Source organism: Portunus trituberculatus, chromosome 17 (genome assembly GCF_017591435.1).
Source record: "Portunus trituberculatus isolate SZX2019 chromosome 17, ASM1759143v1, whole genome shotgun sequence".
NCBI classification, from domain to species: Eukaryota; Metazoa; Arthropoda; class Malacostraca; order Decapoda; family Portunidae; genus Portunus; species Portunus trituberculatus.
Window position 1 is genome coordinate 11266352 of NC_059271.1, and position 16100 is coordinate 11282451.

General features: G+C 38.1%; 1 protein-coding gene across 1 annotated transcript in view; it reads right to left on the reverse strand.

Annotated features, from left to right (window-relative positions):
* LOC123504864 (mucin-17-like) overlaps positions 1-16100 on the reverse strand; it is a 75544-nt gene that overhangs the window by 51270 nt on the left and 8174 nt on the right. The window contains exons 2-6 of the mRNA XM_045255768.1: positions 8917-13131; positions 8365-8433; positions 5612-7976; positions 3562-3670; positions 3130-3284 (exon numbers count right to left, since the gene is read on the reverse strand). Of these exons, the coding sequence (XP_045111703.1) occupies positions 3130-3284; positions 3562-3670; positions 5612-7976; positions 8365-8433; positions 8917-12902 (6684 nt within the window). The 5' untranslated portion in view covers positions 12903-13131. The remainder of the gene's footprint in view (positions 1-3129; positions 3285-3561; positions 3671-5611; positions 7977-8364; positions 8434-8916; positions 13132-16100) is intronic.

The window sequence follows — 16100 nt, forward strand, 5'->3', positions numbered from 1 at the left end:
AGTGGTACTTCGAGATACGAAATTAATCATTTCTGGAGTGGCTATCGTATCATAATTTTTTCGTATAATGAGTCACATTTTACATGTAAATTCATTCCAAGCTCTACGAAAACACCACATTAAATTTTATAATAAGGGTAAAACCAAAATGAAATAAGAGCCAAATATATTTGAATCATTCAATATACCTAACCTAACCGTTAATACTTGTAAATGAAGTAGATAATAGAACATAATGCAATAATAAATGAAAAATACCAAAATGTAGAACCTTGCCTTTCGAGTGAGGCGATGTCCAAAAGCGAAAGTGGCGGCAGAGGAGGAGGGCAAACGGCAGAAAATATAGAAAATGGCAAGAAGCATTAACACTTAACTTTACGAAACACTTAAAATTATTATCATTAGCTGTTACAAGTATTTCCAATACCATAATCCTTCCTGCAGCCTACTCGGCGTGTGGAGAAAATGGGCCGCTCCCTCATCTCATAGCAACACACACGTACGTACATGCACATGAACGCACACACATGCCAGGTGCCTTTATACTTTTATTAATAGAACATTCAAATGGCTTACTCGTTCAAGCAATTGTGAATCATATTCACAATGATAAAGTCTGTGAAGCACGATTGCAAAATAAAATAAATACGAACTGCAGCACTGACGTGTTCGGTTTCGGCGATCGGACAAACCTATGGTGTTTTTATTTACATAGTTATAAATTTGTGGTGAGTGTTCCAGCAAATTTGTAAAGAGTGGTGAAACAATAGTGTCTTGCAGACTCCTTGCTTCTGATGTTTTTGTGTTCAGTGGTCGGGCATATAGTGAATGTGTTCTTGTATGAAAATGACTTTTTTTTCTTAGAAATTTCTTTCAAATATTAGGGTGCGTCTTCCAAACTGCAGCGTCTTGCAAGCTTTCGTAAAATACGGTATTTATTTATTTATTTTTTTTTTTCCAGTTTCCAAATGGCAAGAATCTTAAAATTTCTGCATGCAGGAATTTTGAATTTAGTTTTGTATCTTTTGTATGCCGAGAAATTTTTCGTAACATGAAGTGAAAAAATCTTCACATATCATTTCGTAAAATGAAATTTTCGTATAAAGAAGCTTTCGTATCTAGAGGTACCACTGTATATATATATATATATATATATATATATATATATATATATATATATATATATATATATATATATATATATATATATATGTTTAGTTGAAATCTATAGCAGGAGAAGTGAAGATGGTCTGGAAGATCAAAAGACTTCTAGAGAAAAATGGAATATCTACATAGACTGAACAGCAACCAGCGAAACATCGCAAGACTCTTAGAGAAGACAGAGTACAAGCTCAACAATGCAGTCACTGCTTTAGACTTCAACAAAACAAGCATACAGAATGGCCTTCTCCCAAAACATATATAAATAAATAAATATATATATATATATATATATATATATATATATATATATATATATATATATATATATATATATATTGCCTGGCCAAACTCTTTCAACTCTGCCTATTGACTTCTACTTTTATTTCTTCATATCATTCTTAAATAAATAATTAATTAATTAATAAAAAATAAAGTAAATAAATAATTAAATCAATCAATAAAAAAAAAAAAAAAAAAAAATATATATATATATATATATATATATATATATATATATATATATATTTATATTTTTTTTTTATTTATTTATATATTTTTTTTATTTATCAAATTTATTGAAGTTTAATCCAAAGTTATTCCATTTACCACTTATATAACATTTTATCAGAAATCTGAAGATATCATCGCATCCAGAAGACTTTGTTTTACAATATAGGATAGCTTATTTTAGTAATTATTGCAAAGTTACCTACTACAAATTGTTGCAATAAACTAAGTGTTGTAAGCAATGCACACACTAATTTTTCACTTTAACTCATCATACTTCTGTTAATTATCCATTTCCAACATTTTAATATGATGTTTGGATTCAGGAATCATTCCTGAGTGTAACAATGTACTAAGTAAAGTATGAAATCATATATGACCCAAAATATGAAAGAGTATATCTGTGATGCCCCAGAGATGGAAGATAGAAAAATATGCCTGCCTATGTGACAGGCTGTTGTGATAAGCGCATGCTGACACTCGTCAAGTAATACAGAGTCTATGATATTATAGCATAGGTTTGAGGGAAGAGTTGGGCTTTAGAAACAACTGAGGTGGCAGTGGTGCCGTAAGTATAAGACAAATCAGTGAAGGGTAAAGAAGTAAAGTTATTGGAGATGTTTTTGGCCAAATGCCAGAAGTCTTGTGGGGAGTTGGATCTCAAAAGCTTTTGATATTCTCTATTAATGAATGAGTTTTTGGCTTGGCATGATTCTAGGCAGAAATATAGAGCACATGAGATTCAGGTGATGGAAGGCTAAAGTACTTTCTTACTGCCAAAATGCTGCATCTCTTGTTATCTTTTATGGTTATTTTCATGCTAACTGCATGCCTCTCTTTCTCTTGTGGCCTCACTGCAGAAGGCTTTCTTCTTACTCTCCCCCCTATTCTGTTTAACTCTCAAATGTAAGAGTTAATCGTACTCCCAATCATTTACACCTTTCTCTGGTAAACTCTAGAATTCCCTGTATTTCCATCTTCCTACGACTTGACTTCTTTTTACGAGGGAGGTTTCAAGACATTTGTCCACGACTTTTGGCTAATTCTATTTCAATTTTTTAAGAGAACTGGCATTCAAGTGGGAAAGGCCTTTCTTTTATCTTTTATTGCCCATACCCAGCTTCCCCTCTTGCATAACAAAATTATAATCAATTTTGAAAAATATACAGCAATCTTATTAGGACCTAAGTCTTAGGTCCTAAAACTATAGCTAGTTCACTCCTGCACCACAATGCAATCGTTTCCCTCCCTGCAGCTGGACTGATCTCATGATGGAACTAAAAAATCTCAATGAAAACCACAAAGCCATACCTTCCAATCACACATCCACAACAGCTCTCCACTCTTTCCTATTAATTTAAACCATTCTCTCTTCTTCTAAACATATTTTCTCCCACATGCATTTCTACTCTCCACACTCTATCAATGCATTCCAAGTATTAGATTTCATGCACAAACCTTTTCTCTGAGTGCCAATCCCTCTTTCTGTTCCCTATCCAGGTTGAAGATTGATACAGCATTCATGGTTCTCCCAGAGCCAGATGGAAGTTTCCAGCTCTCATCACGGCAGGTGCAGTCAAACATGCACTCCACACGGCCACAGTGCTCTACACCTGAGGACATTTTAATAAAAGATATCTAAGACTGTGAAAGATAAAGGAATGCAAAACAGTACTGCTAGGCATATTGGTTGAAGCACAAAATTGTTCCATTCGTAACCCTTAACTTTTCATAAAAATAAATAACAAGATTAACTAAAACCATTCTCATTAGTAAACGAGAAAATATTTCATAAAGTCCAATTTGCCCCCATATAGTCTTTATAACACAATCAAAGTTAGAGCAATATGAAGAAGCAAAATCCAGCAATAGTTGGAATTCGCAACTCACTTTTACGCTGACAGAGGAGGGAATCACACACACAGCCCAGTTTACAGTGCTCATTGGTGCAGTTCTCCTTCATCTCTGTGATGATTGTTTCCTCTTCCTTTGGGAATGACTGTTAGAGAAAGTGATAAAGATATACAGTGGAACCTTGGTTATAGAATAATTCCCTTTCCAAATAACTTAAATTCACAATTGCTTCAGTTGCCTAAAACTGTTTCATTGGTCTAACAAGTAAAATAAAAAGTTAACCTCTTCACTACTGGCAACAGAAAATGGCTCCTGGTGCCAGAGTTGGGTGGGGATGGGGAGATATCTGACTCAGAGGCAGCTCTCTCTCTCTCTCTCTCTCTCTCTCTCTCTCTCTTCCACCATTACAGAAATAATGATGGTAAGTGATTTTCATAATAGGTATATAAAATAAGAAATGAACCCACACAAATTTTATAGAAAAAAAATTATAGTCTGCCTTCTCAAGGCCATTTTCTGAAGATGACAAATGACAGAAAAACGTTAATTTTTTTTATGGTAAAGTAATCTATCGGTATAAAAAAACAAAATAAATAAATAAATAAATAAATAAAATAAATAATTAAAAATAACTTAATAAATAAATAAATACTTCCACTACGGCATATCAGTACTTACCATGATACAAGAGTCATAAACCTTTGTAATAATGATAAAAGTCAAGTATGCCATCGTATCATATACGACCTACATTCTGAGAGATCTCATATAGTATCCAGGAAAGAAAACATACCATCTTAATAGAAAGCAGTCATGATGCAATACACATGTCATTGGATACGTCACAAGTGGTCCCAATGATGCAAAATACAGGCAACCCCCACTTAATGAAGGTTCACACAACGAAATTTCGCTACAACGATGGTTTCATTTAACTACCATCTGCTTGTTTAACGAACACCAAACTCGCTTTAACGAAATTTTATCCAGGTAATTTTTTTCAAGTTTGAAAACCCCGCCGTATCACGCAAGCCAACAGGCTTTTGAATACACAGCGCCTCTCATGGACAAAATGTGCACCACTCACTCCCCCTAGTTCAAAACAATAACAGCATCAGCAGCAGCTCGTCTTCCCTCGCTCTACATGCCACCAAAATGCCCTGCAATGTCGCCTAGCGTTGCTAAGAAGACCAGGAAGTCTCTTACTCTCGAAGTGAAGCTGGATATTATTCACAGACACGAGGCGAGAAAACTAATAGCATTGCTTTCCACCATGGCTTGACTCCATCTACTGTCTACCATTTTCAAGTCAGCAGACTCTATTAAGAAGGCTGGTGAGACCGTATCTTGCTTGCAAGCTAAAAGAACCACCTGAACTCGTGACTCTGCAATGGATAAAATGGAAAGCCTTGTGGAAATGTGGTACATAAATTTTGTATGTGGTACAATGATGCACCCTTTGTTTACATTCCACAGGTTGCCAGCTAGCATATTTTCCGCTCAACTCTCCCTCCCTTCATAAATTTAAGATCATCAACATTATAAAGTTACTTACATACATTAGTGTACATTATAATGACTTAGACTTAAATTAAACTGCTTTAAATGTTTAACTTCATAGTTTTTACTTTCATTAAACTTTTCACTGCACTATGATGCACTCTCACTTTGTTTACTCTCAATGGAAGCTCAAGTCAGGGGTTAAACTTGTTATAATTGGTTCGCTTAACGAAGGGTTTAGGAACGTAACCCCTTCGTTAAGCAGGGGTTGCCTGTACGTGTCATCGTGTTGAAGGGGTTAAGGATACAAATATTCATAGTTTTTACAAGACATTAAAGAAATATAATGTCAAGAAATATAATGTCAGAGTAATGCTAAGTATTATTACTCAATGCACATTAGAATAAAAATCTAGCAACTAGCAGTAACCCCCATCCTCACTAGATTCACACAATCAGGACAGAGAGAGAGAGAGAGAGAGAGAGAGAGAGAGAGAGAGAGAGAGAGAGAGAGAGAGAGAGAGAGAGAGAGAGAGAGACTGTCTTACCTAAATATGACATACAGGTAGGATATGAAGAGCCTTACCTCCTGAGGTGGTACAAAGTTGACAAAGTTCATGTTGAGGCGCTTCATTTCCCGTGACAGTGAAGGGAACCTGTGCATGTTCTTCTTGAAGACCTTGGTTTTGATGTCCATTCGAAAAGTGCCTGGAGTGCCTGACTCAGATAACTCTTCCTTTTCCTCAAGGTCCATCCTATCACCAGACTCGTGTGATGACAACACATTGCTTCTGAGGCTCTGCGTTCCTGACTCATCACTTGATACACTTATAACAGACTCAGGTGGTGTGAGGTTATTCTTGCAACCAATGCTCTCTTGTGTTATATACTTGGAGGCCTCTGATGGTGTATTTGTACTAATCTTTGAATTTAATACTGCTTCAGATACTGTTTCTATACTTGCATCTTCAATCAAAGCTGAGTATTCCCTTTGTTTCATCTTTGCCTTTTCTAGTGCTTCCATCTTTCTTTCAAGATTTTCCAGTGAACTCTTGTTACTGTTATCTGAGTGTGTTCTTGCTTTGTTTGAGTTGTTTCCTATACGTACAGCAACATTAAGGTCATCCTCTTCATAATTTCCCTTATTTTCTTCCAAGGTTGTGATTTTTCTTTCTTTTTTCTTTTCCACAGCAGTCAATTCACTTCCATCACCTTTGACTTTTGAAACCTTACTTACAGTTTCTTCCTCTTCTAAACATAAAGACACTTTTTCCTTTTCTTCATGTGATACTAAGGATTCAATATCTGTACTTTCCTTTTCTAAGCATACACTACTTACACTGTCTTTTCCTTTAAGCCTTAAAGCCTCTTCTTGTTTTTCTTCTTTTGGCAGTAAAAGTTCCTTAACCATAAACTTTTCCTTCACAACTAAGACATCTCTCAAAGTACTACTGTTTGTGAACTGTTCAGGTTCATTTATTTTACCCTTTTCTTTTACGAAAATCACTTCATTACTGTCCTCTTTTTTACCCAAATTCACCAGATCAGCAGCTGCAGTTGTGAGACTTAACTTATCTTTTTCCTTGATTCTATCATCCATATCATCACCCAACAAAATCTTAATTGATGCCGCTCCCTCCTCCTTCACCTCAACCTTGGGCTCCACAGCTTTCCCTTCCTCCACGCAGTGGGTCTTTACTTCTGGTATGCAATCAGACTTCCTTTCTTCAAGCTCCTCTTGCTTCACAAGGGGATCCTTACTCTTCTCTGAGGTTCCTTGGCTAGTCAAATAAATCTTAACATTTTCATTATCTCCAGTAACAGTAGCTCCCTCTTTTTCTTCCATAGTTGAAGGTTTGATGGTTGACCCTTTAAGATCACCAAAAGTTTCCTTTGTATCACTCACAGCCTCTTTTCTTTCATTAGGAGTTTCTAAGTTCACCACATTCTCTTTTGCACCACTTTTAGCACCTCTCATGTCAGAAGCTGTCTCTTTCTCCTCAGCTTCATCCTTGCCATCACTTTCCTCATCTGACATGGCTAGCTTGGCAGCAATGATATCAAGGATGTTTGTCTTGGTAGGCTTTGGAGGAGCTGGAGCTGGAACAACCTTGGGGATGGTGGGCTCTGTCTTCTCCTCAGGGACTGTCTCTGGCTCATCTATTTCCATCTTTTCCTCTACACCTAAGCTTGATCCAGGAACAAGTTGACACTCTTTCTCACTTTCAGTTTTTTTCTCTACCATCTCTTCTGACTTCAGGTGGGAGCTTTGTAATGCTGATAGAGCAAATTTGGCCATGTCCTCATTGATCTCCACTGCCTGAACCTTCTTGGCCATGGATTCCACAGTCTCTCCCCTTTGGATTGGAGGTACACCTATAGGAAGCACTACCCTAGCACGCACAGAATCAGAATTTGAGGGATTAATTTTTGTCAGCGAGCCTCCCAGTGTTAGAAGTTTTCCCCCATCATATACATAAACAAGGTCCACTGACTTTTTGGGAGTAAATTCAGGTAAAGGACTTTTCTGTGACTTGAAGACAGTGGAGAGGGGCACTAACTTCCCTGCCCTGCGCACAAATACATCAGAAGCATCTGCCTTTGTTTCCTTACAAAGTTCCTTGTTGTAGTAGTACTTGTATTTCTCCTTAGGGTAAAGTATGTCAATAGCATTAACCTCCTCGTACTGGTCAACTGATTCACACTTTGCACCCTCTACCACATTCTGCTCCAAGGCACTTGTGTTGGGGTTCACACCCACAGTAGACTTGGTCTCAGTGAGTCCCATCTCTGGGTGAGATGTGGGTGGTGGAGAAGGTGAGGGTGGTGGCGGAGGAGAGCTTGGTGTAACAGGTGTAGGAGGATGGGCTTGAGGTGGAGGAAGTGGGGCTGGTGGTATAGGATCCAGCAACTCCCCTTCATCAATCTTTGACACTCCCTCTTCTGTGACTCTGGTGGTGAATGAAAGATTCTGAGTTTATATTCACTGTATGTCTTAGTACAATGAGGACAACCACTAAATATGCAATAAATTAAAAGATAGATAAATAGGTGAACGAATGAATAAACAAATAAATACTAAAACAATTTACAGATAACAATAATACCAAAATACATTACTTCACATCCAAGTCTTTCTCTATTTTACCTCATTTGTATAACACAATATTCTTCCTTTGCTTTACTTGAACCTTTTCTTCCCTCTGCACTGTAAAATATTTCTTTCATACACGTGACACCAATTTTTGTTGTACCCCACATCTCATCAACAGGTCACGGACATTCATTATACAAAATCAATCTTGGTCCTATTAGCTCTACAGATAATCTATTACTTACTTGCACTTCGGAATTTGGTAACTGATATTCAGATGTGAATTCTTGTCCAAAAACATGTCCAAGTCATCACTGAAAGAGAGAGAGAGAGAGAGAGAGAGAGAGAGAGAGAGAGAGAGAGAGAGAGAGAGAGAGAGAGAGAGAGAGAGAGAGAGATTAAGACTTCTTCTAGCTGTCTCATAGAGAACCATCATCAAATAATAATTTTCATGTCAATCAAAACACTTTTCTTGCAAGCTAGGAAATTCCATTTTTTTTTCTCTCCCAAATCATTTATGCATCATATCTACTTCAACTTCAGTAAGGAAGTACAAAGGTACAAGGCACAAAAAAAAAATAAGAAACAATCTCTATAAAAATAGGGAATAATGCCTATAAAGTTTTTGTTCTTGAAAAAGCAAGAAAAATCTAACTTTATAAATAACAGCAAAACTCAGATATGCAAGTTTAATTGCTTGATATTCACTGATGTACAAAACAAGTTATAAAAAAAGATTACTGTCAAGCTTCAAATTTTCCTTCTCTAAAATGCTCACACCTGCTCATAAAACTTACCTGGCAAAGGCCCCAGAATCAGCAGCACTGGCCTTGTCCTTTGGGGAAGCAACACTGCTGCCCACACTTGATGCCACCTGCTCTATCGGCACTTTGCGAGTCCCTGGCCGCATTCTCTTGTATCTCAGTAGCCTCTTGCGTCTCTTTCTTCGCTTCTTCAACCATTGACGGTGTGCCTTGGTACTCTTGCCACTGCACGTGCCATCATAGGACATCATTTCTTGCTCTGTGGTAAATGAGGTGAAGGAGAAGCCATCCACAATGTCAATCATTTCTCCAACAGGACCCACTTTGCTTTGCACCAAGATCCTCTCATTAAGAGCAACAGAGTAAGCAGGTACATGATGGACCTTGGGGTCAGGGTCAGGAAATCCCAAAAAAGGACTATCTATACTAGCTGGAATACCATCTCCATTCTCTCCTTTCCTTGCCTTTGGTGGTGTGGTAAATTCAACTCCAAAGCCATTCTGTTCATTAGAACTGGATGATGCATTGCTAGATGAAATGTTGGCATCAGATGACATGATGGTGTCTCCTGCTTCTTCAATCTCTGCCTCTGTGGCTGATGATTTACTGGGAGAGTGCTCAGAGAAGAGAGAGTCATGTTCACTGACAATATTAGCTTTGAATGTCTGTCCCAGATTTGTGACTTTCTTAGCAGAATCAGTAGTGTTGCTTTTGGTAATCTTAAAGCTACACTTAACGGGTGAACTGTTCTCTTTACTTTTTTTCACACAAACATTAGGTTCTTCATCTTCTTCCCCATCAGAACTTGACACAGTGATATCTGGCTCAGACTGAACTGTCTTCTCATCATTGAAAATTTGCTGGGCTGGCCTTTCATCATTAAAGATCTGACTCATTTGTCTCAAAATATTTATCTTATCATTATGGAGCATTATATCCATAGACCTCTTGGCTGTACTGGCATTGCTGTACACTGGCCGTGGAGTCAAGCTCTTTTCATAAGTACTGGGAGACTTTTTTCGAGTTGTGGCTGAGCCTCCTGAGGAGTAAGAATGGTCCAGGGCAACCCTGCCTTCAGGAGACAAAGATTCCTTTTTTGAGAGAATGGAAAGTTCAGGCATTTTAAAAGTGTCCTCCTCACTGCTACTCTCCATTTCTTCATTGGCCAGTAAATCACTCTCTGGCATATCACCTACACTGCCAATCTGTCCATTGGAATCATCACTCTCACCAAGAACCACCTCCTGGGTCTCAATGTCGGTATAGTCCAGTATGGCAGCCTTCTGGGAGGAGTTTGGCATTGACTGAATGGAAACTTGTACAACCTGAGACTTATCTCCTCCCACACTTGCATCTGTGTTGGTGCAAGACTCCAGCTTTGGGGTAATATCTCTTTTGAGATTTTGAGCAGTTGCCTTTGTAGATGGCACTTTGAGACCCATTTTGTTGGGAGTGAAGTTTGTCATCTTGGTTGACGCTTTCACACCTCCAAAGGTGACTATCTGAGACATGCTTACCATAAAAGGAGGATTCTTCTGACTCTGACTGATGGGAGACATGACAGTGACTGGCTTGGTGGGTGATGCAGCAATGCCTGATTTAACAGATGAAGGACCCGACTTGGGTGATGATGTGAATATGCCCGACTTAACAGACATACCAGACTTGGATGATGAAGTGACAATGCCAGGTTTTGTAGTTGAAGGGCCTGACTTAGATGAAGTGACTATGCTAGATTTAACAGATGAAAATGACTTGGATGATGAAGTGGCATTACTGGACTTTATGGGCAAAGAAACTGATTTAGGTGTTGAAGTGAAAATACCTGATATAATGGATGAAGTCACTGCAGCTGATTTAATGGATGGAGTGACTGTACTGGATTTCATGAATGAAGTGATACTGGATTTGATGGATGAACCGGCTGTACCAGACTTAATGGGTGAGGTCACTGTGCCTGACTTAGATGGAATCACTGTGCTTGACTTGAGAGGTACAGTCACTCTACCTGCCTTTACAGATGATGTCAACATCCCTGATTTAGAAGGTGATGAGGCTGGGCCTGACTTGACAGCTGAAACAACTGTACTGGACTTGTTGGATGGCGAGACTGGCCCTGATCTGAAGGGTGATATGACAGAGCTTGGCTTAATGGATGACATAATTGGTTTTGGTTTGCCATGTGGTACAACTGCATCAGGCTTGTTGGGTGAGGGCAGTGGTCTTGGCCTGATGGGTGGATTACTTGAATCTGGATCAATAGATGAAATTATCAAATTTGACTTGATGGGGCAGATTAAGTTTGATTTGAGAGATACAGAATTGAATCTAATGGAAGAATTAGCTTGAATTGCTCTCAAGACTGCTGACTGAGAAGATCCAGACACATTATCAGTCTTGGCTTGCTCCTTGCAGGTGGTGTCAACAATGGTATGCTTCATTTGAATCTTTTCATTTGTGTTACTACTGCTTTCATTAGGAATGTTGCTGACAATCTTCTCTGTAGTGTTAGCTAAAGTATCTTTTTCTTCAGGTTTTACATCACTAGTAACTTTCAGAACAATGACATCATGACCAGTTTTTGCATCTACACCAGCATCTTTGCAAAGTTTGGTCACAGACTTCTTGTCCTCTAGTGAAGAAGGCTTAGAATTTGCTTCATCACTGGAATGGGATTCATCAAGTATGCCACTAGGCTTCTCTGCTGAGACAGATGGCAGTTCCATGGAAGCAATCTTTACGACTGCAGTGCTTGGGCTTTGATCAGATGGTGCTTTCTTCTTACTTCTAGGTTTAGCTGCATAAATTTTTGTTCCTTTTTCATATTTTGTCACTTCACTGGAATGGGATTCATCAAGTGTGCCAGTAGGCTTCACTCCTGCAATGGATGGGAGTGCCATGGAAGCAATTTTTAGGACAGCAGTGTTTGAGCTTTTATCCAATGGTGCCTTCTTCTTACTTCTAGGTTTGGCTGCATCATTTTTAGGTACTTGTTCAGATTTTGACATAATCACGACAGGAATCCTTCTGTCAGCATTATTCTTGGTCATCTTATTAAGGATGGTGCCAAGGTTAGAATAGTTTGTAGTGTTATCAGTCACGTCTTTTGCAGGTGGGTCAGCCCTTAGGTTTTCAGTGAAAAGTTCTTCTTGTTCATCACTGGAGTTCCTCTTTCCCCTGTTGCTTCTTCGACTGATGCTGCCAGGTTGCTCCTCTTCAGATCCTGCAGAAGTTTCCCTAGACCTCATCTTAAGATCTCCCTCTACAACACCTTTACTGTATGTCTTTTTCAGTGTTTTCTCTTCACTACCACTATCCGAAGATTCCTTGCCGCTTATGTGTCCTGTTTTGCTACCTTCCCTTGCTAGCCTCTTCAAAGACTCTGGAGTCTCCATCACCTTGCCTTTCCTCTCTTTCTTGCTACTTTCCTTTTGATCTTTTTTTGTTTTCTCTGCTGGAACTGTTGGTTTTGCTTTAGAGATCATTGCCAATGGATCTTCAGGTACTCTTGTCCTTCTGCGGGTAGCTATGCTCTCTGGGTCAAGCCTGGGTGGATCACTGTAGTTCTGTGCACGTCCCCTTCCCTCCTTCAAAAAGAGCACCAAATCAGGAGGAGAATCACTCTTCCTCTCATTCTTATCCAGTTTGGTAGAGGACTTTTTAGCAAGAATGGCTGTTGCATTCCTACTTGCTTCCCTGGTGCTTCTGGTTATGATGGGACTCTCAGCATCTTCAAACCCACAGAAGCCTTCAATCAATACTCCTGCAGGGTCCTTATCTAATGTGTTAGTGTCCTTAACTTCTTCTTTGCTGTCCTCACTCCCAGAAGCAGTGTCTTTTACTTCCTTTGACTCGGCAGATCTTTTTGCATTACTTTCAGTAGCAATGACTTTTGTGTTCTTTATGCTATCCATTTGTGTTTCACTTTCACCACCACTGCCACTCTCTGGGCTGTGTGCTGTGTCTGCCTTCTCTCTAACTTGAAGTGGTGGTGTTTCTGGACTGTCTTTTAGTGACATTCCAGATTTTAATGTAATCCTCTTTTTATGGAATGACAAAATTTATTTACAGCTGCTTCTGTCAGATGGAATAAGTATCCTTGATGACTGCTAGCTTGTGTGGAACCGTGTGGCTTCCCTACTAGCTGCTCTAAGTGTCTAACAATCTCCTCACTCCAGCACTTACAGCAACCTTCACAGCCTGGGCTGCTCTCACCACTAGAATTATTCATGGTCACTCATCATGGTTCTGAAACAGAAAAAATTAATTAAGATAACAATATCAGCACAGATCAACAGTATATCAGTGTTTGATACAGATCCATTTTTACCTGCTCATATGTTTACAACCTTGTTAATTGTCAACATATCAATTATTAATCAGTGATGAATGAGTCACTGCTCACCTCTACAATAAATAAATAAACAAACAAAACCAGTGAATGAGTGATTTAACAAGGAAACACCTCAATAAGGTGACACATTTAAAACAAATCAAACAAACAAATTAATGAATGAATAAGCAAACACCTAATACTAACTATATAAATCATGTGACATTTCTAAAATGTACTAAAAAAAAACAAATGAATGAACGTGAATGGATGAATTAATAAACACCTGAATATATAAATTAGTTCACACCTTAAAACAAATAAATGAATGAGTAAAGGAACAACTAAATGTACAAACTAGTTGTCACTTGTAAAATGAATAAACAAACAAAACATATGTATGAATGAATGAATGTGTGAACAAATAAACACTAAGATACATAAATCAGGTGATACTTCCATCCCCAGCCTTACCTCATCCTTCAGCAGCCTGGAGCACACAATACACATACAGACAGGCACACACAAACACACAAACACACACGAGACACCCAACGTACCAACAAGATGTGCGAAAACAGCTCCCAGAGGAAGCACTTCAGCAGGCATTGGAGCCTGACCTTAACATATGTACAGAGGGGTAGGGAACCATAGGGTTCTCCTGTTTCCAAAAATAAATAAGATTTGGATACCATATAGAACGGGAAAATGGAGAGAGACAAGGAGCTTGGTGGCTCTGCCAAACGTACAGGACCAAAACAAACGTTGTTTTGAAAACCCAGGGTTTATCGAAACACCTGTTGGCTTGAAGAGACTGAGTGATGATAATACACACAAGGATTTTTCTGGATTTAGAGAGGAAAAAGGTAATAGGAGGAGGCTGATAAATGTAGAAAGGGAGATAAGATACATGAAGGTGATGTCAAATATAATGGAAAAACAAGACAAGTTAATAAAAGAAAACACTGAGCTAAAAGTACGATTAGAGGAATGTGACAAAGTAAGAGAAATGAATCAATAGATGAAGAAGGAGATGCATGAGATAAAGAAAGAAAACGATATGCTTAAGGCTATGTGTTATGACTACAAAGACACTTTAAAGAGCCTTCAGAAAAAAATAACAGGTTGGGGAGGATAAAGAAGAGAATGGAATGGGTGAAAGCAAATTGGAGGAATTACAAAATTTACGGGAACAAGAATAGGAAAAGGAAAAGGTTAAATTTTCAGAGGTAGTAAGGAAGCAAATTCATAAAAAGACAAAGGACACTGTTATAACAAGTAATTAAGGAGAAAGAAGATCTAGTGAGAGATATGGTGCTTAAGAGGAAATGTTTCTTTATTTTTGGAATGAAGGAAAATATATCCAAACAAGTTCATGAGAGAGCAAGGAGAGAGAGAGAATTGGCAAAGACTATTATCAAACAGGTCCAGAACAACACACAGGAGTTGGACAAGGAAATGGAGAAAGTGATTAGGTTGGAAGATTTAGTGAAGTGATAAGAGAACAATGAAAGTGAGAATGAGATTGCAGGTAGTGGTGAAAGAAAATAATGACACGAAACGGGAAGCTGGCTGATGATAATGAAATTAAGGATATATGGATAAAAAGCTACATGAACCTAAAAGAGAGGGAAAAGGAGAAAGTGCTAAGAAATGAAGCTAAGGAAAATAAATATAAAAAAGAGAGAGGACAGGACAGAGATTGAGAACAAGAATTTCTACTGGAGGATTCTAGGTATGAGACTAAAGAAGTGGTATCTATGGAAGAAGGAGGAGGTCATGGAAGAGGCAGGAAATTAAGAGTGACATATACTAATATAGATGGGTTGTTATCCAGTGTGTTGGAGGTTAGAGATTATTTGAAAGAAAAAAGACCAGATGTAATGTGCATAGTAGAAACAAAACTAAGAGGAGGTCACCTTTAAAGAAGAGGGATATAATAGCTGGAGAAGAGACAGGAAAGGAAAAGGGGGAGGAGTGCTAATAATGGTTCGTGATAACATATGTGTGAAGAAAGTGCAATAAGGTGATGGTATCGTGAAAGTAAGTGGAGTAATAATCAAAACAGTGGAATTGAAAAAAAAAGGAAAAACATAGTTACATATGTGCCACCTAAGACAAATACATGGGGAACAGAGAAACATAAGAAAATGCAAAGAGAGGTGATTAAGTGCTTAGATAATATAAGAAAACATAGAAGAATACTATTAGTAGGAGACTAATTGTAAAAGAGTAAACTGGAGAGAGATGGAAGTAATGGGTAATGCTGGACAATGGAGCAAGGAGATGTTACAGTTGACTATGGCAAATACAATGGATCAGTGAGTGGAGGAGTCAACAAGGTACAGGGAGGGAAGAAGAACCATAGTTGTTTGACCTAGTATTCACAAAGAAGTCAGAACCCCCTTCCAGCATACAATACCTTAGTCCAATGGGAAGAAGTGATCATGTAACATTAGAGTTGAAAATGCAGGAAGAGGATGGGATGAGATACAGAGAAGACTACAAAAAAAGATATTAAATTATGGAAGAGGAGATTTTGAAAAGCTAAGAAATTTTTTTGCTGATATTGAAAAAGATGAACATTATGAACAGAAGGACAATACAGGGGAAATATTAAATATTCCTATGGAAATATAATAAAGTGAAGAAATACATACCTATCTATGGAGTAAAGAAAAGTATACCATTGTACCAAGCATGTATATGCTTGGTGCAATGCTAGATGCACAGAAGCTAAAAAGGCAAAAGATAAAGCATAGAAGAAACTCAAAAAGCATAGAAATGAAAATAGCAGACAGCAGTATAAGGATGCAAGAAATGAATATATTGGAGTAAGGAGAGAGGAAAAAAGAAACTTTGAGAAAGAAGTTGTGCAAAAAAG